Genomic DNA, 27,900 nt, shown 5'->3' on the forward strand with positions numbered 1-27,900 from the left:
CCAGATGTCATGGTGAACAAGGACTTCACTGTGACCCTGTCCTGACCATAAGTTTGTCTGTAATTTACTTGTGTACGGTTGAGTGTATGTTGTAGAAGAGAGCATGTTTGTTATGTGGAAATATGGGTGCATAGTTGTTGATGATTTTGTCGATATGATTTATGTAAAGTGCTCTGAGCAAATTTTTTGGAAAGGCACTATACAAATCATCATTATTATATCTGGGGTCACAAAGGTCATATCACCTGACAAAAACAGCGGCCTCTCATAGACCTATTCTAGAACTATGACAGGTGACAAGCACAACTTTAAATCTAAATATGGGGAAAACACTGATCTGCTTTGCAAGACATGTAGGTATATACCACGGGATCACGCATGCGGGTCCTATGCAGTCCTGCTGAAGGGAAGAACTTGTAACTTGGGCATTATGATTTAGTGCACAGTTCTTTGGTGCTTAAATTACTTTCATCACTCTTGAGGCCTTCCACATAAAGCTAATGGTCACATAACTTGGGCATTATGACTTAGTGGACAGTTCTTTGGTACTTAAACTACACTCATCTCTCGTGAGACCTATTGGTCACATATCTTTATTAAATAATACACTTTTCACAACTGTGGCTGAACAGGAATGCCGTTAAAGTTAAAACAAGCTGTTCATACATAGATTTATGATTATAATTCTGATTTATTACTAAGTAATAATACAAAAATACATAAACCTCACATAATCAAATGTCTATTTCATGCAAGATGTCCGATGCAATTAACTTCAGGGTATAGGTATGCAAACAATAACTATACTATAGAAAATTGCTTGTAAGGATGAATAATGAATTGAGGCAGATGCTCCACTGCAATATCCAATTGAATTCCATACAGAAGATATACCAATCTACAAGTCTATTCTACACAAACAACCAGTAAAGGTGGAGAGGGAGTCAGATTTGTGTGGGTTTTTTGTGCATCAAAATAATGAAACTCTCCTCTTCCATATCCGCCACCTACCCACTATTGAATCCTTTAAACATGCACTCAAGGTGATTCTGCAGTCAGTGATACTCTCACTTCTTTTTAAATGGTTTCTCTTTGCATTTTCTACATTTGTCTTTTATAAGTCATCTGTTTTCAGTCATCAGTACTGTTGTTTATCCTTCCTTCCGTCCTATGTTATCCATGTCTCGTTCTTGTCTCAAGCACTAAGAGTTACTCCTTACAAGCGTGAGTATGTGCTATATAAATCATGTATTATTATTTTTAATACATCATTGTAGACATCGCACATTATAAAGATTTTACACATTATTGTAGACATATATTAAACACATGTTTACACCTTATTGTGCATACCACATATACATTTTTACTCATCATTTTAGACATTACACATTAAACGCCTTTTTACACATTGCAGACATACACATTTTATTTAAATATTGTACACATTACACATTTTTATACATTACTGTAAACACCAAATGTAAACATTTTTACTTATTGTAGATATAGCGCATAAACATTTTGCACATTATTGTAGACATGACACATTATACATGTACATATTTTTACACATTGTAGGCATCACACATACACTTACATCCTTATTTTTAACACATCATTATACACATTGCACATAGGTATGATGCACATGCAATTTTACATATACACATTTTTACTCATTATTGTTGACATTAGGTATAAGCGATTAGCATTATTAAAGACGTTTTACAATATACACATTATTCTAGAAATTTTGCACTTTACACATTGTTTTAGGAATTATGATTGTATATTTGTATGCATTGCTGCAGACATTGTTCTTCATCTGCTCTACACTCTCTATAGCTTTCACCAGAACAATCACATATGGTTACCAGATTTTTAATTACTGTGCTGCAATCTACATCTGCCATCTACCTACCAATGAATCCTTTAAATGTGCACTAAAAACACATCTGTTCCACGAGCATTACTTACTCCTTACATCAGTCAACATAGTTGTCAATATTTGTAATTATAACCAGTTGACTAGTCTTCCTGCTCCTTGTCTTCTACTGATTTATGACACTCTCTATCCTTACTGTTTGTTCCATGACTTCTCTTTGTGTCTTCTATGTTTGTCTTTCATTACTTGTGGGCATAGTTGTTTCTTCTTCTGTCCTTCGTGTTCTCCTACTTGTCTTAGGCACTGAGAGCTTGCACCTTTGTGATGGTTATGCACTATATAAATCACCACTCCTTTATGATAGTTTTGCACAGTTTAAATCACACTTATTTTGTATTATTATTAATTTTTACACATTATTGTAGCCATTTCACATTGTACAATTTTTAGATAGCATTATCATTATCCATGTACAATTTTGCAATAAAGACAGCATCTTCATTTTGTTGCTCAGTATTATAAAGTTAAATCATAATTATGAAATGAGTAGTGTTGTCAATTTTTGCATCATTCATCAGGATGTGGCAGAGGTGTCTGGTATTTTTATCTGTCCTCTTATAAAGTGACTTGTATTTCTGCCGGCTGTAATTCAATGTTTATGATCTATCGGCCAAGTGTGAAGGTGACAGCATGTGTTATGAGTTCATTTTGTTCTTATGTTAAAAATCTGCTAAATATATACTTGGCTGCTGCAATGAGAGAGTGCACCTCAACGATTGTGGGACTTTTACAGAAGTGTAACTTATAGTATAGTTGTTAAAAATTAAAATAAATACATTTCAAACATAATTTAATACTAAGATTGCAGATCTAACATGGTTGACTGAACTATTTTAATACATTGCTGACTGAACCACTCTAATATATAGCTGACTGAACTACTTTAATACATTGCTGACTGAACTACTTTAATACATTGCTGACTGAACTACTTTAATACATTGCTGACTGAACTACTTTAATACATTGCTGACTGAACCACTCTAATACTTTAATACATTGCTGACTGAACTACTTTAATACATTGCTGACTGAACTACCTTAATAAATTACTGACTGAACTACTTTAATACATTGCTGACTGAACTACCTTAATAAATTACTGACTGAACTACTTTAATACATTGCTGACTGAACTACCTTAATAAATTACTGACTGAACTACCTTAATAAATTACTGACTGAACTACCTTAATAAATTACTGACTGAACCACTCTAATATATAGCTGACTGAACTACTTTAATACATTGCTGACTGAACCACTCTAATACTTTAATACATTGCTGACTGAACTACCCTAATATATGGGTCACTCACTTTTACACTATAGCTCACTCTAATATACATTTGTCTATCCTAGATCTTGCTGTTCTATAAAACTATAACTGTTGCATGAACCTTTCCTTCTCTCTCTCTCAGTTCACTTTGGTTCTATAGTGGATGTATCATTTTGTTGTTTTTTTAACAAAGAAATTGCCTGCTCCCATGATCTATTCAACTTATTTAAACAATTTGAAGATTGAATTTAATATTTAGCAGAAAGGTTAATTGCATATTGACAAAGTGTTTTCACATTCATTTACATCTTTCTGAAAAAATGTTGTAAACTTTAAAGAAAGTAAATGAGATTTATATAAAAGTCAGCTGTCACTGATTTATCTGAGAAAGTGAATAAAGAAATATTCATTAAAGTCAACTATCACTGTATCATCTGAGAGGCTCTAAAGATTTTTGATGTGTTCAGGAAATAGCGGTTAGAAAGCTTGCACAGAGACAGTACTATGTAGAACCAGCTATATCTTAGTCCACATTGACTTGCTTAGTAGAATAAAGTAGTACATGATCACAATAATTCCCCCCCCCTTTTTTTTTTTTTATATATAGAGCATGTGCATGAGTGCCTACAGCTAGAGCTTGTGTCTGTTATCTCCCTGTAGGTGGGTGTTCAGCTCTAGCACAATTGAGCAGCTCATCAAGAAACGTTTGGACGAGCGCCTGTGGGATATAAAGCCACGTTTCCTAGGTGAGTTGAGTTTGTGAGCAAAAAAAACGATGCTGAACAAGCATAATGCTAGGAGCAAAGGTCACACATTAACTGCTAATCTTAGAAAGTATCTGGGGGTCAGAAGTATTTGCATGTATAAATGCATACATATCTGCACAGCATGTGTGACTGCATGTACACAAACACATAGACATCCTCTCTTGCACCAAGCCATATTCTTTCTCCTGACACTGTGGGTTGGCTATTGTGTATTTTACACAGGAGTGGGTATATACACATCCTCTCTCACATCAAGCCATACTTTCTCCTCTTGTCACTGCACCTATGTGTGTATTTTACAGACAGAAGTGGGAATAATAATGAAGGTCATTTGTATAGCACCTTATCCCTGCTCTATGGGCAAGCTCAAGGCGCTTTACCACAAAAAAAATTTTTTTTAACAGCACAGTTTATAGTTCACATATTTCTTCAGGGGCACAGTACTGACTGCTCGTAACGTTCCAGAAGCAGAAATATTATAGGCATACAATATAATGTACAAAATAATATGTGTACAATATAAAACGACAGTTATCGCTTTAAGAAGAAACTTGTAGGCTGTGGGACACTTGAGCCTAAAGGATGCACACATACACACATGCACATCCTCTCTCACATCAAGCCATACTTCTTTCTCCTGTTACTGTGGCTCTGTGTGTATTTTACAGAAAGGAAGTGCAAATGTGGAGAAGCCCTCTTGATTTTGAAGAGATTTACAGTGGTTCATCCTCTAATGGCAACTTCCTCATAGTTTTATTGCATGTGATTGCCCTTACTAAAGAAGAAAACGTACTTAAGCTAAAGTAGTGTCTGCCATGGACAACTTTTTCTTTCACCCACCAGGCACCCACCAATCCTCTTTCACTCTCTCTCATACACACACATACAAACAACCACAGAGTTCTAATGAAGTAGTAATTTTTTTTTAATAGAACCATTGTGAATGTAAGAAAGACTTAGTGCTTCAGTCTAAATCGTTTCACAGAATACTCATAAGCAGACCAGAAGTGATTGAGTATGGCAACTCATCTCTTTTGAAAGTCACTGCTTTCTGGAGGTCTCACTGACTCTTTTATTTCTCATTTCCAGTTTGGTCCTGGTGATTAAATACTTTTAAGTAATTAAATGCATAAAGGACATTTTCTAGTTAGAGGTTAAACATTAGTGGTGGGGAGGAAACACACCACCATAGAAACATGCTACACTCAAAGTACATGTTTGCATGTGTGTCCTTGCTTTGCATGTACTTGTGAAAACATTTACATTTTGACATCAGGCATAGAATCAGAGTAAATTGTGGAAATAAATCAGACTGCTGTGAATTGTGGATTAATAATTTGCCTGCTTTGTCTCTTTCGTCTTTACTAAATGAAAGCTGCCTGCAATAGCTGAAGACTGTACATTAAACAAATACTCAGCAATTTCCTATTGATATTTCATTGTCTCAAAAGATCACTGCAGTGCAATATCTTTGCTTGTTCTAAATTACTCTCTGCAGAATACAGGTGGCAACTTTGTTTGAGAATTGATCATCTTTCAGCATTTCCATGTATTGTACAAAAATCCATACACCCCACTGCACCAGATGGCCATTTAATGTCTGAAGAATGCAACCTTTATCAACCTGTCATGCTTGAGAGGTGACAGAATGATTATATGTGCATGTGTCCATTTAGCAAAAGAAGATATCAAACAGTAGTAAGAAGTATTTATGGACAGACAGAAAAAATATTATACTGTTTAGTGCTTAAGATAACTACAGTAAATGACAATGACCAACTTTATTTGTCCCAGTGGGCCATTTGAACATGGGAAGGTGCTCTAGTCACAAAAGTAAAAGTTTGAAATTAAAGTTCTTTCACAAGGTGCAGTGTTAAAAAGATGTCAGCAGTGAAAAATATGAACAAATGAAAAAGAAAAAGAAAAGTTATGGGCAAGTGACAATCATCAGCCTACAACATTACACACTCATACACCGCTGACATTCATCTGAGGGCACAATTTCAGGTGTTGATTGCTTTTACATGTTGGCAGGGAATAATGTTTACCTGAGCTTAATAATATAAATTCTCTCATTAGCATTCCTTACTATTTGTTGGTCACAGGAAGAAGCTGAATCCCTCTGTTTTATACCAATTATCTTAGAACGGATGTGGAAAATACTGTTCAGACTATTTCTGTCATGGACAGAGAGATTGCGAAACCAATATGCAAATGAAAAAGATTTCAAACGACTGGTAGAAGCAGCCTGATTGCTTGACTAACTAAAAAATGGTTAACAATAGTGAAGATCCATAGTTTTGTGGCCTTAGGGCATTGAACTGTAAAAGGTTCACTGAGACTGGAGTATAGCATGTGGAAGACACTCTTTTTACTTTCCCCAGGTGCCTAGCAATGCTCGCTTGGCACAAGGAGTTTTCCAATCACCAACCCAAAGAAGCTCCAAGTTGGCAACTTGCTCTCTAATCATACTACTACCTCTTCTCTTTCTTACATGTATACACATACATAGGCTTCTTCTAAATGTCTTTATGAAAATGTTCTTAAAGTAGCACAGCCCTACTACCTTTCTGGGACAGCAGTCAGACAGGTGCCCTTTAGGACTTCCAGTGATGGCTGCACACCATTTAGCATCAGAAGCCATTGCAGACTGCTCTCACATATGTCTGAAGCTATAAACTCACAACACATCACAAGAATGCCCTGTTCATGCACACAAGAGATTGGTCATGGGGCCTAAAGCAAGAGACCTGGGGGAGTGGCTATTGGGAAGCAGAAGTAATCTTCAAAAACCTCCTAGTTCATCCAGAACTTAAAACTTCCAGTATATACATACATTTGAATAAGCAGAAATGGCTCTTTCTTTGTAGTTACTGATGTTATATGGAGCTTATAGCCACAACATTGAAGTCAGCTGTTGTTTTATGTTTGTGATCAGTCTTACTGCTGAAATGTCCCTGTGACTGCATGTCAGTAGTCTGGAAATCTTTGGCTTGCAGATAACCTTGAAGTGACAAGCTTCACCACTGGTGAGCAGACACCGTCAGTGCGCAATGTGCAGGTGTTTGAATATTGTGAAGGTGTGGTGGGTTCACGCAAACCTATCAGCTGGTTCAATGTCAACAAACCGCCTGCTGGTCTGGACAAAATGACCTCCTATCAGCTTGTAGTCCAGTTTGATACTCACATGATCTGTGATGATTTTCGAATGGTCTTCCGTGCCCGAGTGGGCTCCAAGAAGTAAGTTAAAGATTGGATTCAGTTTATAGCAATATTTTAACCTGATAGCTTTGGTGTGGGTCATGGGATATAGGAGAGGAGAAAAGGAGAGGATTCACTGACACAGCCTTCAGAAAAGTTTAACACTGCTTCAAGATCTCATGTTAATTTCCATATTTATTGTTAAGTGAAATATTTTGTCTGCATTGTAAGGGTCAACATGTCATTTGACATGGCACTTGAGGACTTGCAGCTAAGTGGCATGGTGCAGGCAATTCTTCATCTCTCCATGGATGTTCCTTTCCCACATATTGCGAAAGCAACAATTTCTTTTGTGGACAGGTGAGTTTTGTTATGAAGAAATAATTTTTGTTACACGTTTGCTATGGAATTGTTTCAAAATAAGCAGAATGGCTGTGAACTCAACCCATATGGCAACTTTCACATTGATATAAACTTTCCATTCATGTATGTGTCATTGTCTGCAGTTACCTATCCACCTTTGTCTGCAGTTGCCTGTCTTTAGACCATTTTTGTAAACTGTCTTCAGGTCACGCTTTACTGAGAAACTTTGGCCTATCCTTCTCCTCTCTTTCTCCTCCTCATCATCATCAATTGGCCATAGAGGCACAAGACAGTGTAACAATAAATTTTTACTGTCTTTCAGTTGTCTGCTATTCTCTGGGATGCATTGAATAACTCATGGATATTGTCTTCCCATTTGTTTTTGTCCAAATATCATTGTGCGTGCAGGCCAGAAGTAACTTTCAATTTACATTTGATGAAAACTCTTCAAATGATGGAGGTACCTCTCCTCAAGAGCTGGATTTACACTAATATCATGGAGACACTCAGTAAAGGTAATTAGCATCTGATCTTTGGTGAGCAGTTGCAGACGGGTAGAGGGCATTGATCATAACCAATTTTATTAGAGACTATATAAGAGTAACAAGCATTTCCAGCATCCAGCATCTAACACAAAACATGCTAACTGAATGGCTAAGACATGGCAGTCAGCTAAACTAAATATTTTAACATCCTGTAAGTTTTAGCTGAAGTGCATGAGTACTGTTGATATGAACAGCCTGAGTGGCTGCCTACTGAAATATATACTGTTGTGCTGTTGCTATAAACAACCCGTTGACATCACCTGAGAGACTACCTACTCTACTCAAATATGTACTGTTGTGCTGTTGCTATAAACAACCCGTTAACATCACCTGAGAGACTACTCAAATAAATATACTGTTGCTTTGAACAACCCGTTAACATCACCTGAAAGCACTAAAATATACACTATTGATATTCGGGCACTCAGTGATATAAAAAAAATGACAGTCTCAAAAAGGCATCAATCAGATTATACTTTAAGATACTCATATTTTTTGTAATGAAAATAACAAAATAACCCATAGCAGGATCTATTTACAGCAATCCAGTGTGTGAAGATGTGTGAATGATCATAATAGAAGGACCCCTCATCCCCTAATTTTAATGCCATAGCACAAGGAAATTCTCTAATTTTACTTTATCTCTTGACCATAACACCTGTAGCTGGCTGCTAATTTCTTTTTAGCTGTCAGCAAAACTAGCAGTGTGCCTCATCTATGGATAAGTTTTCAGCTTTCAAGATTACGGCTAAGCTTTAGCGGGAACATTTTGTAGTGAACAATTAAGCAGGCTTTATATGCACCTGGCCTTAGTTAAAATGATAGGGGAAAGTTATGATGGTTGTACAGCAGGTATTATAATTTTAATTTATCGTAGAGGATTTATATGAGGTTCCCTGTGTTGTGTTGTAAGACTCCTGGGGATGGATAGAGGAAACATTAGGGCTGTTTGATGGGATGTTCCACAAGAGTGGTCTTATCTTTATTTTAAATGTCGCTAGAGTGGTCTTATCTTTACTTTAAATGCAGCAATGGTAGATCCAGCATCTCTCGATGTGACCTTATCTAAGGCAGGCCCCATTGAGATCAGCCATCAACAGAAAAAGAAAAAGATGGGTATGTAGACAGTGTGAAGACAGTAGACTGTGTGAAGATGGTGTGTAGACTGTGTGTAGACCGTAGACTGTGTGAAGATGGTGTGTAGACTGTGTGTAGACCATAGATGGTGTTTAGACATTAGACTGTAGAAGGTATGTTGACAGTGCCTGATGCCAAATCAGTTTTTCATAACCTGGTGCTAGAATGAGTTAAGCCAGTAAAGTACACTCTTGCCTCTCGCTACATCAGTTTCTTCAATGCTGCACCAGATGATGTGACCATAGGAGATAAATGGTTACACTAACTCTTTAACCATCGAAAGTGGTTTACCTGACAATGCAGTTGGTCTTAGCCAGCATCGTTAATTTGACTTTGGATGCTCGGGATTCAGTGTTGTCCACCTCTCCTAGTTTGATTAACCATCATAAGGCATGGGTGGCCTGGTGATTAGTACCTGTCATCAATACAATAAAGGTTGGTTGTCCTGATTTAACTCTCGTCTCAGGTGCGCTGTTCTTTCTCAGCATGTGTCATCTGTTTACAGGGCTGGCTGCCTTGCCGGGATATAGCCTTAGTTGCTGGCTCAGCGTAAAACACCAATTCTCCACACACACACACCATAAGGCATGCTAACATTGGTTTTATTGTCTTTTCCCTTTTTGTTTGCAGGAATGATCTCAGAGATCCACAGACAGGCAGTGGAGCAGCCCCTTATAATGTTGTTGCTCTTCCCTTTTAGGCCTATGTACAGATAAGTGAAAAGTCTAAAGCAGGGGTGGGCAAAGTATGGACCGCAGGCTGGATGCAACCCGCATACATCTTTAGACTGGCCTGTGTGCCAAAATGTGGTCCACTTCTTTGTTGTTTTTTTTTTTTTCATTTAGCCTAGATTAATTTGATTGAAATTGAATTTGTCAAGATCAACAGCATTAGAAATTAGCAGTCTGTAATATTCTAACACAGACATAGGTACAAATCACATGGCTGACATGTCTGATGGAGTTGTTAGAGAGCATCGGGGGTGGCTACCTTCGAAGGAAAGGTTGGTTTTTAAAGTTTTATCGTGAGAGAATTCAAACAGCTTCACTTTACACAATAATGTTGATAAGTGAACACCTTTATGTACTTTAAATGGCAATTTTTACAGCATGCAACGTTCCCATCATCTGACCCTGGAAGATATCACCCTTAAAGGCTATAGAGTGATTCTGTCATCTTTGTGACAGCTGGGCCTGTGGGATGTTGGTTCGCGCCATAACATTTTGAACTAACTTGCTAACATCTCTCAAGAACAGCCAGTCACTCTTTTCTTTTTTGCCACATAGATCCCAGCCTGGATCTTGACGTTCTTAAACTCCAAGACCTATGAGCCTTTGTCATTGGCATCATTTTGCAGGGTCACAAAAAAGACACCTCTCCTGTTGGCCACTGCCAGAAAGGGTATTTGAGCTTTATGCACTTTCAACTGACTCTCGTTTCTGCAGTTCTGAGACTATGGTTCCATGTGGGTGGTTCAGTCTCCAGGTTGCCTGCAGAATTCAGATTGGGCTTTCTGCATTTACCTCTCTGAGCCAGAATAAGCCACCCTTCCCTGTCTTTCTGACTGCCCACCTCTAGGCTGGTCTGTGAGGCGAGAGGAGATAGTACTTAGTAGACAGAATGAGACACGCCTATGCCTCGCAGTTCCACCTTTTATGAAGTGAGCCTTCACCAGTTTGTTCCTGGTGCCAAGGACATTTTACTGTTGTACATGTTTTAATAACTTGACCTGACATTCAGGGTACCTGCCAGAAATTTTTTACAGCTGTCTGTTTTCCTGGTTTAGGTCCATCCCATTTGCAGCTATTTTTTTCAAAGACGGTAGAGCTTTATCATCCAATTTAAGTTTTTTTATGTTTTGTTTTACGACCTTTTGAGCCACAACTCCCTTTTTAACATATTACTTACCCATATATATTGTTCTTGTTCCTTATGTTGGTTTTCATTATTAAGGGTATTATTAAGGGTATTGTTATTATATCACCTAGGGGTCTTGTATTCCAATCTTTTAACGTAGTATTACCTTTTTTCGCCATAATATAGCCATAGTTGCCGGCATGGTGTAAAACTAAAATAACCAACTATCTCTGCATTTTCCTGAAGTGTGCTTGGTTGATTTGGGGAAACTGAGGTCAACTTTTTCTGCCTCTCAGGGACAACCATGCAAAGGTGTCACCTCAAGTCCTGTTGTCTTCCTGACCTACCCACTGTTTGGGGTTTGGGTAGAGTGTTAAAAAAAAAAATGGTGTATTGACCCTGCATTTAAAGCCCTGTTAAAGGGCAGTTGCTCACTTGACTAGTAGAGGGCTGTGCACACCAGGCACATGCTAGCTCACTGTCAGGGAGACAACTTTTGATGTTCAAAGAGCTAGTGTGAGCCTTTATCTCCTATGGTCATGTTACCTGGTAAATCTCAAAGAAAGTAAATTTAATTATATTTCTCATAACCTGCTGGTAGAAGGAGTTGTTCCACAGTTGTACGACATTAAAATGTTGCAGCAGGATAGATGAATATGACCAACAGTTTCATTAAACAAAATTCTGTTGTTTCAGCCCAGGGAGTCCTGACATTACACCTAAAGGGCACTCCTCCAAAAGATCCAGGTGAGTGTTGGGCCGATGACTCTCCTGCTACTCATATGGGAGGTTCTGTGGGTGTGTTTAGTGTCTTCACTTCTGAGCACCTTTCCTTTTTCAGTTTCCCTTGTTTTATTCCTCTGGCCACCTGATATATCAGGACATTCTTTTAAAAAACCTGAAATATTAAACTTAAAAAAGAAGGTTGAGCGCTTCTTTTACATAACATGATAAGCCAGTTGCAGCCTATGTCTGTGGTTGGGTATTAGATCATTATGAATCAAAATGTGTTAAGACACACAAGGTGAACCGACTAGTAATTTCTTTTTGTAAAAACTATATAACATATCATCATTATGGCCTTGTTTTAGGAGCAGAAGATGTACGGTACACTGTGCTTTTTTTGAGAAATCGCAAGCGACAAACTCATGATGTGCCTGCTACAGAGGAGTGGACTGATGTTTGCAGCTTCTTTATGTATGATCTGGCCAAAGAGGAGGTAATCATTCTGCATAACTGTTTATCACCACTAAAGAGAAAGCATAAGCATTAGGGTGAAGTGTCATCCAATGAATGGTAAGGTATCAACAGGCACATTTTAGGTTTTGTACAACCAGCTATACTGAGTTCAAAAATGTATAGCAAAGAAATCTGCAATGAGCAGCACACTTCCTTTTTTCTGCTCCAAAACATGCAAAATCATGTTTTTTTTAAAAAACTGCTTCCTTTTTTTGTCAAAAGTACTATATTTAATAACTGCAAGTAAAGAGGTTTTTTTCCCCTAAACTTGTTAAGTTAAGATTACCTTTTGTTATGCTAAGATTACCTTTTGTTGCCGTAATATAGCCCTAGTTGCTGGCACAGGGTTAAATGCAAACAAACAAACAAAAAACAGTTTTCTGGGGTCACGGAGGATGTACTCCGCGATGATATCATGGGACTAACTGTGCTTCTAGCCTGGGTGCTGGACCAAAGGAATGGTCCTGGGAGGCGATTCTTCCTTATCCGGAATTGCTCCAGTTAAATCCGCCCATACAATTAAAACCTGTAACTTGAGGTTACACTATACTACAATTCTAAACTATATTCTCCAATTCACACATTTTTCTCTCATATGTTCATGTGTACAACTTTGAAACATACATGAATTCTATCATAATTCCATAAGCAATGACAGAAAAAGATGTCATACCTCATCTAGGCAAGGTTAATCCAAAAACAGGTCAGTACCACGCTGCATCCAGCATCGATTGACACTACCCTGGTCTGCTCTTTACTAATCTCAGCTAGGGAGATTTACAACTCGTAACTCAGGCACGTCTTCTTCCTTCGATATCCCAGGCCTGAGTTAATTTCCTCCCTTGTTTCCGCCAAAGCCTACTGCTGAATGGTATTCACCAAACACTTTCTGTCACAGTTAACACTTTCCCATCTAATGTTCTCAGCCATACATTCAACATACACTTTGCAGTCCATAAGTCGCAAAGGGGTTAAAATATTCCTAAAAACAAGGAGGCACGGACTGGTCAGGATAGTGAATTGTACAAAACCTCAAATGTGCCTCAAAATCGCTGACATCACTACACCCTAATCACCATCTGTACTTGCTCCCTTTAAGTCAAAAACAAGGGAATAAAAGCACTTTCCCATTGCTACTGGGAGAATATAGTCAGCAAACAAATTTTGAAGCATTAAGTTTAAAATACCCTAAGTGAAATCCATTGTGTATAAATTCATTTTATTTAGAAAGAATGTTTAGACACAGTAGTATTGAAAAGGAGTTTGCCAAATCCGTCATTCGTTTCTGGATAGATTCTTACATATATAATTTACACATAGTTTATTCTTAATTATGAGGGTGAGCTGTGCAGAGAAAGAATCACGACCACTTGATGTGGTTGTTCCTTCTTACATTGGATCTCAAGCATATACATAGGTTTTGCTGTGATTTACAAGAATATTGCAATGACATTTCTTTGTTTCAATCTCCATGACAAGGATAACATACATGTAGCATTATCAGTTATCTGTAAAGGAGTTGGTATACAAAAGATACCTGAGTTAAAGGTGAACAGCAGAATTGATGGATGCATGCATGACGTACAGATACAGGTGAAGAGTAAATGCCGACGATTGCTCATGAGTACAACTCTGGAGTACACAAAGGTCAACCTTGCTTCTTTTCCTTTACAAGTAAAAGGCTCGTGAGTATCTCACTTTTGATAGCCTTTTTATTGACATTATAATTTTTTCACGATTAAAATGCTTGCTGAGCAAAACATGTTGTCACATAGTTTTTATACATTCAGTGGATGTTAATCTTTGTCTGTAGAGCTGAAACAACCATAACAAATAAAGATGGATCCACTCTTCAGATGAAGATGCACTACACTGCACTTCCTGCAATCGATCTCAGTAAGGCTGATGCAGAGGCACCCAGAAAGACGACAGAAGGTATATCCCATTGTTTTAGCAAGAGGCAGTTCGTAAACGATTGCTGGTAGCAGTCACAGTCTTATGCATGTAAGATATGTACTAGTATATCGCATCATTTTAGCAAGAGGTTCTTCATAAACATTTGCTGGTAACAGTCACAATCTTATGTCTGTAAGATGTGCACTCGTAGAGGTTTTATTACTACCAGTATTTTGATTTAATGTACCACTAATTTTGCTGCAGCAGATACCTCTCATGAAGTTTCAGCATTGTTGTATCAGTGTATCATCTGTCTTGCTTGTTTGTTTTGTCACTGTTGTATTATTGTGATGATGACCCCTGATGTGCAATCAGTTTTATACAGTATCACCTGCATCATAGTTGTTCCTGTATTTTATACAACATAATATGTTTTCTGAGTTGCATTAAATTGTGATAAGAGTGTGTGATCACCTGTAATCACCTGGTTTTTTTTTTGTTTTTTGTTTATTTTTTAAAGTTGCTGGTGTAATGTATCTCTGTATCCATGGAGCATCCAACGTGAAGGCTGCAGACAAGACTGGAGCATCTGATCCATACTGTGTTCTATTTTGTGACAGGCGAAGGGTATGACTTTTACATTCTTCTAAGCTGTACTTTTCTGTGACAAGCTTATAGCCACTGGTCTGTACACTCTCCTCACAAAGGAAAAAGATATTTAGAGGATGTAGCACAACCTGAGCATGGTAGGCAGGAGGAACCCACTAGTGCCAAGGTAAAATACTGGCATGTTGCCACTAAGGGTAGTTGACAGCACCACCCAATAGTGTCCTTGGTAAAACACTGGCATGTTGCCACCAAGGGTAGTTGACAGCGCCACCCAATAGTGTCCTTGGTAAAACACTGGCATGTTGCCACCAAAGGTAGTTGACAGCGCCACCCAATAATGCAGTGGTAAAATACTGGCATGTTGCCACCAAAGGTAGTTGATAGCGCCACCCTATAATGCAGTGGTAAAATACTGGCTTGTTGCCACCAAGGGTAGTAGAAATGACCACCCAATAGTGCCGTGATAAAATACTTTTCTTCTTGTCAGCAAGTATAGTAGATGGGCACCCAGTAGTTCAGTGGTGAAACGCTGGCTTGGTGCTCTCTGAAGCTGCAGTTTGTAATTGTTACGGTTTCAGCTGCTGACAACCCCATATGTGATGGACACGCGCAATCCTCGGTGGGAATCCTGGGTTGAGTTTTTTGTGGGAGACTTCACCAAGGTGAGTGAGGTACTAGGTGTGACTTACACTGTGAGATAGGAAATGGCACTTTCATTTGCGACATATAATATAGAAATGTACATTAACAGCATAGAAAAAATGTAAGATGTTACTATTATTATTACTATTTCACATATTCCTCACATTCCTGGCCATTTCACATTTGTCAAAGAATTTTTGTTTCTCTTGTAATGCAGAGTACATTGTCATTTTTTGTCTTTGACTGGGATGGGACAAATACCATAGACGATGATTTTCTGGGTGTGGCCCATCTCTCCTTGAGCAAGGTGGGTAAAAGATGGATGTTTCTTCTTTTACTTTATCGATCTGATGATCACTTGGTGATCACTCAGTAAGATCTTTCTTAACCATTGATTTTTGTTGGACCATTGAGCTCCCTTACAACATCTATAGTTCTACATATAAATGACTAACATTATATTGATTGAAGCATACACCTAAAGCAGCTTTATTACCTATTTTGAATATACACTAACATCATAGTGTTGAAGGTAAGTGCTTTGTGTCTCTTATGCAGTTGTGTGTATATATATACTGAATTATGCAAATTCTAACATTAGATGTACATTCATATGTCAGTGGAAGAGAGAAGGAAACTGAGTGTTACAGTTGCAGGTCATCGTGCAGTCAGTAAATTTGTATATTAGAGTGTAATTATTTTAGTCAGAGGTTGGATGTAGAGAAGAAGAAGTAGAGGATCGCAGGTCATTGCAGTCAGTAAATTTGTATATTAGAGTGTAAGTACTTTAGTCAGAGGTTGGATGTAGAGAAGAAGTAGAGGATCGAAAAAGAAGCCATCAGGAACTACAGTCTAGACAGGTGCACATTGGAAGTGGAAATCATAGATGAGAACAGTCTGTTTTCTATCAGTAGCATAGCACTGCAAGATCTACATAAGTTTCAAATCATCCAAACAACGGAGGTCAAGGACAGTTGCTTACATGAAATCGTGTGATCAGTGGTATCAAACACTAAAGATAATTCCAACTGTGAAAGGATTCATGCCTCACCACAGTCAGGGTCATTTACAACATAAACTTGAGCAGGCTCTGTGCTAGTTGCTACATGATTTACAAGACATATACACATGCATTCATATTTAGGCGCACACTTTATATCTTTGTGAAGATGCTAGTGCATAAAAGTACGGTTGCTCATAAAACTGTTCACAGGAACAGAGTGTAATTATGAAAATGTGGTTGTTCTCTTCACTATTGTCAGGAAGAGAGTGTAGTTATAAAGAAAACACTGGTTCTGGGCTACAACAAACCAAATGAAGGTTTCACTCCAGACAAGTCCTGTGGTCAGATCACTGTCTCCTTAGTGTTTCGGCCTGTGGCATCTGTGGCAAAGTCAGGTGAGACCTTAATTTTCTCCAGTTTGATTGATGTTGGCATGGCATAAAAACCAACCAACCATCCATCCAGTTTGATCCATATTTTATTCTTATTTTGTTTTTTAGATATGGTTGACATTATTGTGGGTTGGGGGGGGGGTGTTTAACACTGAGCCAGCAACTAAGACAAAAACATTATTGCAGCACACTATGTTAATAGCAAGTGATAGTCACACTTTAATGGTCTCTTCAGATGGTAGTTGTGAGATAGATCTCAATGAGGGTGTTTTGTTGAAGAATTCAGTGCATGCACTCTACACATTTGCACATGCTGCTGGTCAAAGCAAAAGGCAGGAGTGTAGCTGTTAGCATTCAGTTACCTTTACCTAGACAGACAAATACAAAATGATGAGTGGAAAAGATCACTGTTGTGTTATAAATTGTTGAAATGGTATGTAACAAAAGATAGTATGAAATTATTATATGCTTATTATCTGATGGTAAATAGCTAAAAGCTGGGAAAACAGCAAACTCAACAGTATTCAGTGAACATTTTATATCAGGATTTCAGATCATGTTTCTGTAAGTACAAACATCCTTGCCAAGCATGGAGAAGAGTAGCATGAAAGATGCTCCATGGATACAGAGATACATTACACCAGCAACTTTAAAAAAAAAAAAAAAGCATAGTGATATTTTTCCTATTGCCTTTAAATTTCACTGTGATGCATTTGCTAAATCATCAATATATATATCCCTTTTGTTTTATTTATACATAAGCAACAAACAAGAAATAGAATACTTTTATTAACAATCCATCCTCCTACATACACACAAAAAGAGAGGGGAGGAAGATAATTTTCCTAGCAATAGTTGTGTTAGTCGTAAAGTATGTTGTACACAGTACAGACACAAAGAAGTGCATCGGCACATTATTGTTTTAATTATTTATTTAAAGCCCATACATTTATTACATTGGGCTTATGGTTGAGATGATGAGTAATATGCAGTGCATAGTATTTGCAAATAAGTCAAGCAAGTGAAAACTGCTTTATTCTTTCAAATCACTCCACCTCTTCTTTCCAATCCCTCTCAATTGGGCAGAAAGGTTTCAGTAATAGCAGCACCCAACAGATGTTCCCTCCGCCAGAGGAAAGGGCCAGATACAGGCAGACTGTTCTATACTTTTTCAGGCTGTCATTCCTCACTTTCATTGTTTTGTTTTCTTTCTCTTGCCTGCTATCTAAAATTGTTACTTCAAGGGCAGGCAACTGTGAAAGTGATTTTACCCACACAGACCTTTATTTAGCTGCTCCTAGTCCATGTCAGTCTCCGCCAAGGAAGGTCCCAAGCCCGGCTGAAAAAGGAGGAGGGTTGGGCGTGGGGCCAGCACCCCCACCCCGTAAAAACAAATCCTTGCTACCAAAACATCGACAACAGTTAAGGCTGTAGTCGATGGCCTATGCCCCAGGAGGGGCGAAGGGCCTAAAAAAAAAAGTCCATGTCAGTAAAGCTGCAATGGTGTTGCTTGTAGAAGACACAATGTTACAGACTATTGTCAACTAAGCCATGCACACACACACAAAAACCAAGATTTTGATTTGTGCATAGCACTAAATGCTATTGAATGCTGCCATAGGAACACAATCTAAACAACAAAATAGCCCCGTTGCTTTTATGCAAGTCATTTGTGGTTTTTACAAGAGCCAGGTATGAAAAGGGATGTAAGCTACTACCCTGCCTAACAAAACAAACAAAAACAAACCCATGACAACAATTTTGATCAACTTTTTATGATTACAATTTCAGAGCGCTTTCGTGATTCATTGATTGGTTTCAAGGGTGATGAGTATCTGTACTGTGAAGATCTCATGTCTCCAGCATCTGTGGTGAGTAATGGTTCTTTTTGTGTCCCTCCTACAATCGGGGGTTACTAATTTTTTCACATCCCTCCCACAGTATAGGTTAGTACTTTTTTTATGTCCCTCCCATGTAGGGTTAGGGTTATTTTTCTTTCATCATTTTGGTCAGCCATAGCTGACATTGTTTGCTCGTTGTTGTGTAAGTAGTAGTTGTCCTTCTTTAGGAGCTTTCTTTCTTTTTCTTTTTTTTAAGAGCTTTGGCACAAAAATACAAACTCTGCATAATACTTCTAATTGTTCCCAAATTTAGAAATTTTGAAACATTTACCATGTGGCAGAAGAAATTCTTTTTGCTGCATTCATTCAGTACTTTAATAATAATTGTTTGTTGTACCACTTCCTTCAGTACTTTATTTGGCATTTGAGCCTCAGATTATTTTCCTGGTGAGGTTTCTTTTTCATTCTCTCAGTCCTATTTGTTACATTTGGTGAGTTGTTTTTGTCTACCACATGTGCAGTGATATTAATCAATTTGGGTAAAATAATGCCATTGATGTATGGAATCACATAGTTTAGAGAATAGCATTTTAAGAATAGGATGGGACCTTTTAAAATATTTTGCACATAGTTTTACCTTTTGCCCAAATAAAAGAAGATCTTACATCATAAATACATGAATGTTGAGTATCTAAGATCTCAAACAGTGGCATCTAGAATATAAAATGAGGTATTAGCGGATATAAGCAGTAGTATGTAGTGGTCATACAGCTGAATGGATAGGTGTTAAGATTTATGTATGACAGATATACAGACATTGGAATAACTCTTCTTGCTACCACTTCTGAAGCTGTGCGTCAGGTGTCTGTAGGTCAGATTTAGAGAATGCATTATCTTTGTGTTGCCAGCTTAATTTAATTTGGTCATTTCTTTTGTGTGTTGAGCCTTCAGCACTGTTGCCTTCGTGGCATATAATCTGTGGTTCCTGATTCTGTGCATTTCTCCATGCATTAACATCATTGTCAGTTTTGCTCATCATGCTTAAAAATCTGTATGTCACTCCATTTACTGACAGGTTATTTTCATGTTTGATATGATAGAACTTTTTTTCTTTTGTTGTAGTTAATAAAACTCTTTTATATTGTCACATGTCATGCTATAAAGCATACCAGATTTCAAAAGTTACCTGTCCACACAATGAGCACTAATGAAAAATTCATTTGCACACCATCATTAAAGACCAAGTGTTTAATATTAGTGGAACAGGTCCTGTTTTTTTTATAAAAAGGGGTCAAGGAGAACTGCACTCTTATCAAGCAGAGGGCTTCATAAGTATAACTATTTTAACAGCTGGTTTGTGAAGAAATCATTCCCTGATGAGGCTGACATTTTCATGTTTTGCCTTAATTAAATTATAGATTGTTACAGTTCTCTGTAACTACTGATTGTTCTTTATAATAATTTTTCTAGTGTTCTTTTGTTATGGTCCTCAACAAACTTCCATGAATCATTGCCTTTTTATATTGTTTCACATTTGATTTGCTGGGTTTTTTTTTCATTTATAGATGAAGGTGAGTATTCCTCATTTTTCATTTATCCTTTCTTGTGCTGTGCTTCACCTTTGCTTCTTGCTTTCACACTTATTTAATAAAATCAGTTATGACTAACAAGGCATTGTGGACTGTACAGTTATATTATTAAGCCTTTTATTACTAATATTCAGACTTATTCCCTTCACTTTTATTGCTAACACTAGGAAGATCATAATATTTTTTAGCTTTGCTTTTTATGTGCTGGAATAAAAAATAAATAAAACCTCAAATCTTCAGTTGTACCTTAATTTTCTTGTGCCATATGATCTCTAAAGTCTATGGGTTTAGTTCTGTGGCCATGATTTTATCATGTTGTCTGCTCTTAAGAAAAAACTTTGATTCTCTTTTCATTAGGTTAGTTCTATGATGTGAATGGATTTAGTCTCTGTACAGACAGACTCATCTTCACTTTCCTTCTGTCAGCCATTAACCCTCATATTCGTTTCTGTGGAGTGAATAGTTTCAGTCAACCCTTTAACATTGTATCATGTACACTTATGCCTTTGATGTTGCCTTTTGTTCATTCTTGATGTTGTCTTTTAACTTGTGGTGCGAATTGTCATGGTATTAGAAAGCAGTTGTGTATATTCTAGGATATAAAAGGTGGTATTACAGATATAAGTAGTAGTATGTAGGTGGGTGTGCCATTGGATAGGAAGGTTCAGCAAGGCTGTAGATTGCTTATAGACTGATGTCATTCATTTTATTTTCAACATGAGTAGCTACACTAACAGGGCTCACAATCAACTCTTTGCTTTTAAGACCAGCTGTGTACATTTTCTTTTGGAGTGACCCTTTGATGGCGGGGTAAAGTGCTATATAAATCAACTTTATCATCATCATGAGTATTATTCCAGGGGAGAGAACTGTTCTTAATGCATCTGAACGCAGAGAGAAGTGAATGATGTTAATAGATATAGCAATGACTAGTCCATCTAAAGGTTCAGTAGTGAGTCAGGGACATGGGCTGTCGCCCCTGACTTACAAGAAGCATGGGTTGTCGCCCTTGGCTGTATGATAGGAATGCATGATAGTGAACATGACTGATGGAAGAACGCATGACTGAACAAAATGTTCATTGGAACTCCTGTAGTTGTTGAGAGCTTAGGTATGTGATTCCCAAACAAGTCGTCAAGGTAGAAAGACGCTGTGAAGATTTTCTGTGTGAAATTCAAGGTTCAGGCTGTGCCTAGCATTGTTCCACAAAAGAAACATCTAAATAATAACAGTAGTGGAGCTGACATTACCATCTCAAAGGGCACCAAACCACATCTACAGTGACTCTACAACTGTTTTTTCCGTTCTTATTATGTTTGTGTGGTTTTTTTCTTTTTAGTTCGTGCTTTGAGCCTGCCTATAATGGTGGGAAAAAAGCTCTTTACAAATTCAACATATTACATGTATTATTATTAAATGGGCCACGAACTACACAGTTCAGGAACAGAATAATACTGACAGTGTCCTTCAGGCCACACTATTTACCTCTAAATTCATCCAAATCACTGTGATACTAACCTATGTGCCCAGTCCAGACTTCAACCTTGCAGCTGAGCACATCACGGACACATAGAATCGAGTGGCGACAAGATCAGTAGACCAGCCAGTACTTCTGCTCGGTGATTTCAACTGCTGGGATTTCAGTAACCTGCTTCCCTGTCTCCATCAAAAAGTGACATGTGTTGACAGGTGTTTTGGTAAAGTACAGGATGCTTACACGCTTATGTTTCAAAGTGCCACCCACCGCTTGGCAGATCAGACCACAATATTATTCATCTGCTACCGACATACAAACAGCTCCTTAAGCACGAAAATCCAACAACACAGTGTATTAGGAGCCGGACATTTGAAGCAACTGAGAGGCTTCCTTGAGGCCATCAATTGTGGAGGCAACTTGGACTCTCTGGCAGACACGTCTTACATCACCTTCTGTGAAGAATCTGTTATTCCTACCAAGCAGACCTACAGCTATCCAAATAAAATAAACCATGACTGAATAAAGAGCTGAAACATTGTCTCAATGAAAAAAAAGACAGGTTTTATGCAGGGAGATAAATAGAAATGAAAGGAAAAGAGAAAGAGTTCAGAGCAAAGGCAAAAACATCTAAGGCTGAATACAGAAAGAAGGTAGAAAAGCGACAGTGAGGGCAATGCAAGGGAAGCATGGAGGGGCTAAACACCACGTGTGCGAAAAACTGCCTACCAGGGGTCCTTCATGCTAGCAGTCATCACCATCCTAAATGAAAGGCACAAGGACTCATAGGGCTGCCATACTACCTATCATCCTCCTTAGGATGTTTCACATGTATGTGTGAGAAGGTGTCGGTGTGCATGCATGTTAAATGTCTTGGTATGTATTGTCTGCCTATTATGTTGTACATATATATATATACACTCATGTTTTGTTGCAGCCCTATGCTCCTTGAGGAGCAACAAGGACTAAACTAACATACATGTATTATGTTTGTATATGTGTTGGGTTTGTGAGCAAAAAAAATTTCTGTTTTTGGACTTCCTCGTACAGACAATAAAGTTTGATTTGATTGAGACTGGGAATGCAAGTGATTTCTTGCCTAGACAACATATTGGATATGTATTTTTCTTTGTGATTGTTATTATGGTTATTTTTGTAATGGGCGGTGAAAAAATGAGTTGAAATCTTAACATTTGGTTGGAGATTTTGTTATTTAAAGAAAAGGTGTTTTTTTTCGAATTGTGTATTCATTGTGTCATAGGGATTTTAGGAATCGCTTAGGGGGGCAAAGTAAGATAGAAACAGGATTATAGAAGTCATAACGTTGTCCTCATCAGTCTGAAGTGTCTGCACAGTCAGCATCAACTGTCAAGGATTATAGGAGTTGTAATATCACCTTCATTAGTCTGCATTTTAGCCAGCACCAGCTGCAGTGGATCATCGAGTGGATGGCATTGGCGGTACAAACAAGCGAGAGGATTCAAGGGGATGTGTGCATGATGCTTATCACTAAAGAATCAGATTTGCATCAAAGTGTGATATTTTATATCATTTCCATCAGACAGGTTTACTGAAACCATCATTGTCTATATTCAAAAACTTTTATATGACAGAAATGTATGAGGGAATGGGACTATTGATGTAGGGTAATGTCTCTAATGAAATTATGCATTGAGTCTAATTACATATTATGTCTTTGTAGTCATTAGCTGCATGGCATGTATTCTTTGTACTGGGAAATATGTTAGTTGGATGGTATGAATTGTTTGTACTGTGAAATGTTGTTAGCAGCATGGTATGTGCATTGTACTAAAAAATATTAGTTGCATTGGGTAGTCCACGGAATGCCTCTGTGAAAAACCATGAGTTCACAAACCACAGGAAGGGTTTGAGTTAAGGTGCCCTTTTACACATCTTCAGTTGCCATTGCATACATATTTTAGTTGTCATTTACACATCTTTAGATGGCCTTGTACACAACTTAAGTTGCCCAGACTTGGACAGGGGCAGCCCTAAGATGTGTTAGCTTGTGTTTGCTAAGTGTTACACAATCAACTTGTGTTTGCTGAATGTTACACAGGCAGAGTTTAATGCATGTTATACAAGCAACTTGTATTTGCTATCTGTTCAGCGTTACACAAGCAACTTGTGTTTGCTGAATATTGCACAGGCAACTTGTGTTTGCTAAATGTTACACAGGCAACTTGTGTTTGCTAAATGTTAAACAGGCAACTTGTGTTTGCTAAATGTTACACAGGCAACTTGTGTTTGCTAAATGTTACACAGGCAACTTGTGTTTGCAAAATGTTACACAGGCAACTTGTGTTTGCTGAATATTGCACAGGCAACTTGTGTTTGCTGAATGCTATACAAGCAGCTTGTGTTTGCTAAATGTTGCACATGCAAATTGTGTTTGCTGAATATTACACAGGCAACTTGTGTTTGCTAAATGTTACACAGGCAACTACTCTTTATCATCCACGGCAGCTGTGGGACATCAGTGATCATGAGAAAGACAAAGACTTGGTATCATTGTTTTTTTAAGGGTATTTCAGGTCAAGAATGGCAATGCTTCCTTCATTTGCAAGAAATTGGTTTTCATTCTTTTCTTATGTTTTCATGTTTTCCCCTATTCTTTCATAGGTCATTTGCATGAAATATCATATTTTGTCTAGCCATAACCCTGTCATTTGGCCAAGACTGGATTTCCTAGCCTGACACTAACAATCTTCAGCTTCTTACCATATGCTTACTGTCTGTCACTTTGCCATATTCATTTTAATGGCAGTTAAAAGTTTTACTTGTTCTGGTTTGCATCTTTTGTCATCCATTTTACACTTTTAATCTAACCTCATTTCCTTCAGCTATTTCTTGGTTCTGGTCTCCTCATCTTCCAAAGTCTCTTCTAGCAATGGCATTCAATCTCAATGCATAAGTCTCTCTCCATGTGTATAAATATAGCTGCATATTATGCATGTGTGCGTTTAAGCATGCAGCGCACAGCATGTTATAGACATGTAGGTATATTTAAGCATGCAGCACACAGCATGTTATAGACATGTAGGTATATTTAAGCATGCAGCACACAGCATGTTATAGACATGTAGGTATATTTAAGCATGCAGCACACAGCATGTTATAGACATGTAGGTATATTTAAGCATGCAGCACACAGCATGTTGTGGACATGTAGGTATATTTAAGCATGCAGCACACAGCATGTTATGGACATGTAGGTATATTTAAGCATGCAGCACACAGCATGTTATGGACATGTAGGTATATTTAAGCATGCAGCACACAGCATGTTATAGACATGTAGGTATATTTAAGCATGCAGCACACAGCATGCTATGGACATGTAGGTATATTTAAGCATGTTATGGACATGTAGGTATACTTAAGCATGCAGCACACAGCATGCGAACTTGACTCATTTTAAAAACTTCACCTGCAGACAATTCACATACAAAGCAGTTTTGGGAAGTCAAGCCAAAAGTAAAAAACAAACAAACAAAAAACAGTGCTAAATGTCAAGTCCTACAAGAATCCTGTGCAGCCCAGCCCTGGGGCCCAAGTTGCAGGACCCAGAAACTCGGCCTCTGATTGTGCTTAAGCTTATCTTTGATTCTCCTGAAGTCTTTCGCATTGATGCAACCTACATTCCCTTTTCTCCCATTTATTTTCTTAGACTATCACGATTTGACTTGACATTTCCTAGTAGTGTGATAGGTGGCTGCTAGCAGCCTGATCACAATGTTGCTGTGCATAAGTCTCAGGCATGATTTAGTCATTCAGAGCATGTTGTATGAATGCATGTGTCTCGGGCATGATTTAGTCATTCAGAGCATGTTGTATGAATGCATATGTCTCGGGCATGATTTAGTCATTCAGAGCATGTTGCATTGTATGAAGCATTTAGAAAATGACTTGAATGTTCTTTGGTTTTTATGTTTTCTCACCCATTTGAGCCACTCTATATATACAGGTAGTCCTCGACTTACGACGGGGATCCGTTCTTAACGCGGCGTCGTAAACCGAATTTCGACGTAAGTCGGATCATACGTTCATACAGTACTGTACCATCATAATAACAGTACAGTACTGCAAACACTTCGCCTATCCAAACACCTATCCTAAAAGAGTACCCTACATAGTCATCAATAAACATAAGTATAGTAAAATATTGTAGTACAGTACGTTTAATAATGTACTGTAAGTGCTGTAACAGTAATAAACAGTGTTAGGTTAGGCAGACGTTTCCAAAACAAACCTGTCTCATCCACGTTGAACACTTGTTGAGCACAGTAACCACCCTCCTCAATTATCTTAGCCAATGCATTAGGAAACTCAGTTGCTGCTTTCTCATCAGCACTAGCAGCTTCACCTTGCACTTTCATGTTATGGAAGTTGGCACGATCCTTAAACCTCATAAACCAACCCCTATGCTCGCCACAAATTCTTCACTTTCACTTCCTTCCCCCTTTTCTCTTTTCAACGCCTCAAACAGTCCCTAGCCTTCTCCTGAATAACTATAAAACTCACAGGGATACGGCGTTGATTTAGGTCTTCCAACCAAAGCGCCAATAATCTGTCCATCTCAATAATAAGCCCACTAAGTTGCTTTGTTATCACCGTCGCTGTAAGTGCGTAACTCGAGACCGTCGTAACCCGAGGACTACCTGTATAGTTATTGATCATTTCTCCAAGAAGCATTGCTTGTTAGTCTATTATTATTGTCTAGACAGTTGTAGGTTTTTTGCAATCTTGTTATTGCTTATATACTTTTGCTATAGTGATTGCAAATTTCAGATAAATGTTGATGGTTTTCTAAGTCAGTTTGACATTTTAGTTGCATTTTGACTTACTCAAAATGTTAAAGCAACTCGAGCTGTTGGTTTTTTTTTAGTAAACTATAGCCAGGATAAATTCCATATTTCATCCAAATAATCTGTAACATTTCACAGTTATTAACCTCAGTTAAAGTTTAAGGCCATGAATGTGACTTGTTTACCACAGTGTTGATCATCTTAAAGCTCATGTACAGATTAAACTTTTGTTTGCTGAAACTAGCACTTTCCATTTCATCTTTTGTACTTGCCAATTTAAAATATTTTTTTTTTACCTTTGAAAGCTAACACATTTTTCACTCATTCAATAGGGTGTACCAACGGTGTCCAGTCACTTAATCCCCAGACACTTCATCCCCGACACTTCATCCCCGACACTTCATCCCCTAGACTTTTAATCCCCAGACACTTCATCCCCAGACACTTAATCCCCGACACTTCATCCCCGACACTCAAGAACAATTTTCATATCATATTGTTGAAGAACATTAAATTTACTAGCTTATATGAACTTTAACTAATGTTGTAGATGTTCAAATGACGTTGAAGTTAATAGCATGGTTTGAATTTGAATTTCAATTAAATTTTTCGCTGACTTCATAATTTTTATAGTTAAGGATTTAGTTTAGGGATTAAGTGTCTGGGGATGAAGTGTCTGGGGATTAAAAGTCTAGGGGATGAAGTGTCGGGGATGAAGTGTCTGGGGATTAAGTGACTGGGAACCGTACCAACACAGTTGAGCTTTAGTTATGAACATTCATGTGTGTAAAAAGTGAACTATTTGTAACTCTGTTGTTTGCCATCCTGCATCGTTTAGACTTGTATTACCATTGCTTTTTTAACCTGCCATAGTATTCTAATATATATATATGATACTTTTATATAATATGAAAGTGAATCACATTACATTTCACAGAAATCTGAATTCGGGAAATATTTTAATAATCCAAACCTGATTAAGTGTTGCTGGCAGCATGGCTGTGATGTCTTCAACTATTACCACTAAGCTTACGCTTTTGTTTCAGGGACCACCTCGACGCTCAACCTCAGCTGCTCTGTGTGTTGACAAATATCTGGAAGGTAAATGATAACAGTGTATATATGATTACCCTTAGCCCTAGCTATAGATGAGAGGTGCTTCACCTTCAGTCTGCAGTTATAACTACTGGGCTAAAGACAAGAATGCTTTTCTTATCTTCCAGCCTCTTAACATCTGCACCTATTTCAGCCTAGACAACCCTGCTTTGCTCTATAGATACCACCAGGAT

At 37.9% G+C, this 27,900-nt stretch overlaps 1 protein-coding gene and 1 long non-coding RNA gene across 7 annotated transcripts in view; both read left to right on the forward strand.

Moving 5' to 3' along the window:
- LOC112570622 (tricalbin-3-like) overlaps positions 1 to 27,900 on the forward strand; it is a 44,346-nt gene that overhangs the window by 1,969 nt on the left and 14,477 nt on the right. For 3 of the 6 annotated variants that reach the window (XM_025249156.1, XM_025249161.1, XM_025249159.1), the window contains exons 2-18: positions 3,888 to 3,973; positions 6,994 to 7,234; positions 7,427 to 7,555; positions 7,967 to 8,073; positions 9,133 to 9,219; positions 11,794 to 11,844; positions 12,189 to 12,316; positions 13,924 to 14,021; positions 14,150 to 14,271; positions 14,753 to 14,859; positions 15,420 to 15,503; positions 15,701 to 15,790; positions 16,746 to 16,881; positions 18,670 to 18,749; positions 20,285 to 20,290; positions 24,243 to 24,308; positions 27,658 to 27,712. In XM_025249156.1, coding sequence (XP_025104941.1) covers positions 3,888 to 3,973; positions 6,994 to 7,234; positions 7,427 to 7,555; positions 7,967 to 8,073; positions 9,133 to 9,219; positions 11,794 to 11,844; positions 12,189 to 12,316; positions 13,924 to 14,021; positions 14,150 to 14,271; positions 14,753 to 14,859; positions 15,420 to 15,503; positions 15,701 to 15,790; positions 16,746 to 16,881; positions 18,670 to 18,749; positions 20,285 to 20,290; positions 24,243 to 24,308; positions 27,658 to 27,712 — 1,673 coding nt within the window. The remainder of the gene's footprint in view (positions 1 to 3,887; positions 3,974 to 6,993; positions 7,235 to 7,426; positions 7,556 to 7,966; positions 8,074 to 9,132; positions 9,220 to 11,793; positions 11,845 to 12,188; positions 12,317 to 13,923; positions 14,022 to 14,149; positions 14,272 to 14,752; positions 14,860 to 15,419; positions 15,504 to 15,700; positions 15,791 to 16,745; positions 16,882 to 18,669; positions 18,750 to 20,284; positions 20,291 to 24,242; positions 24,309 to 27,657; positions 27,713 to 27,900) is intronic. The other 3 variants (XM_025249157.1, XM_025249160.1, XM_025249162.1) reach the window with 3 other exon arrangements.
- LOC112570625 lies at positions 24,315 to 26,948 on the forward strand. Its single transcript, XR_003100665.1, has 3 exons — positions 24,315 to 25,061; positions 25,177 to 25,770; positions 26,473 to 26,948. It is a non-coding gene; the product is annotated as an uncharacterized LOC112570625 (long non-coding RNA).

Source organism: Pomacea canaliculata, linkage group LG8, assembly GCF_003073045.1.
Source record: "Pomacea canaliculata isolate SZHN2017 linkage group LG8, ASM307304v1, whole genome shotgun sequence".
Taxonomy (NCBI): Eukaryota; Metazoa; Mollusca; class Gastropoda; order Architaenioglossa; family Ampullariidae; genus Pomacea; species Pomacea canaliculata.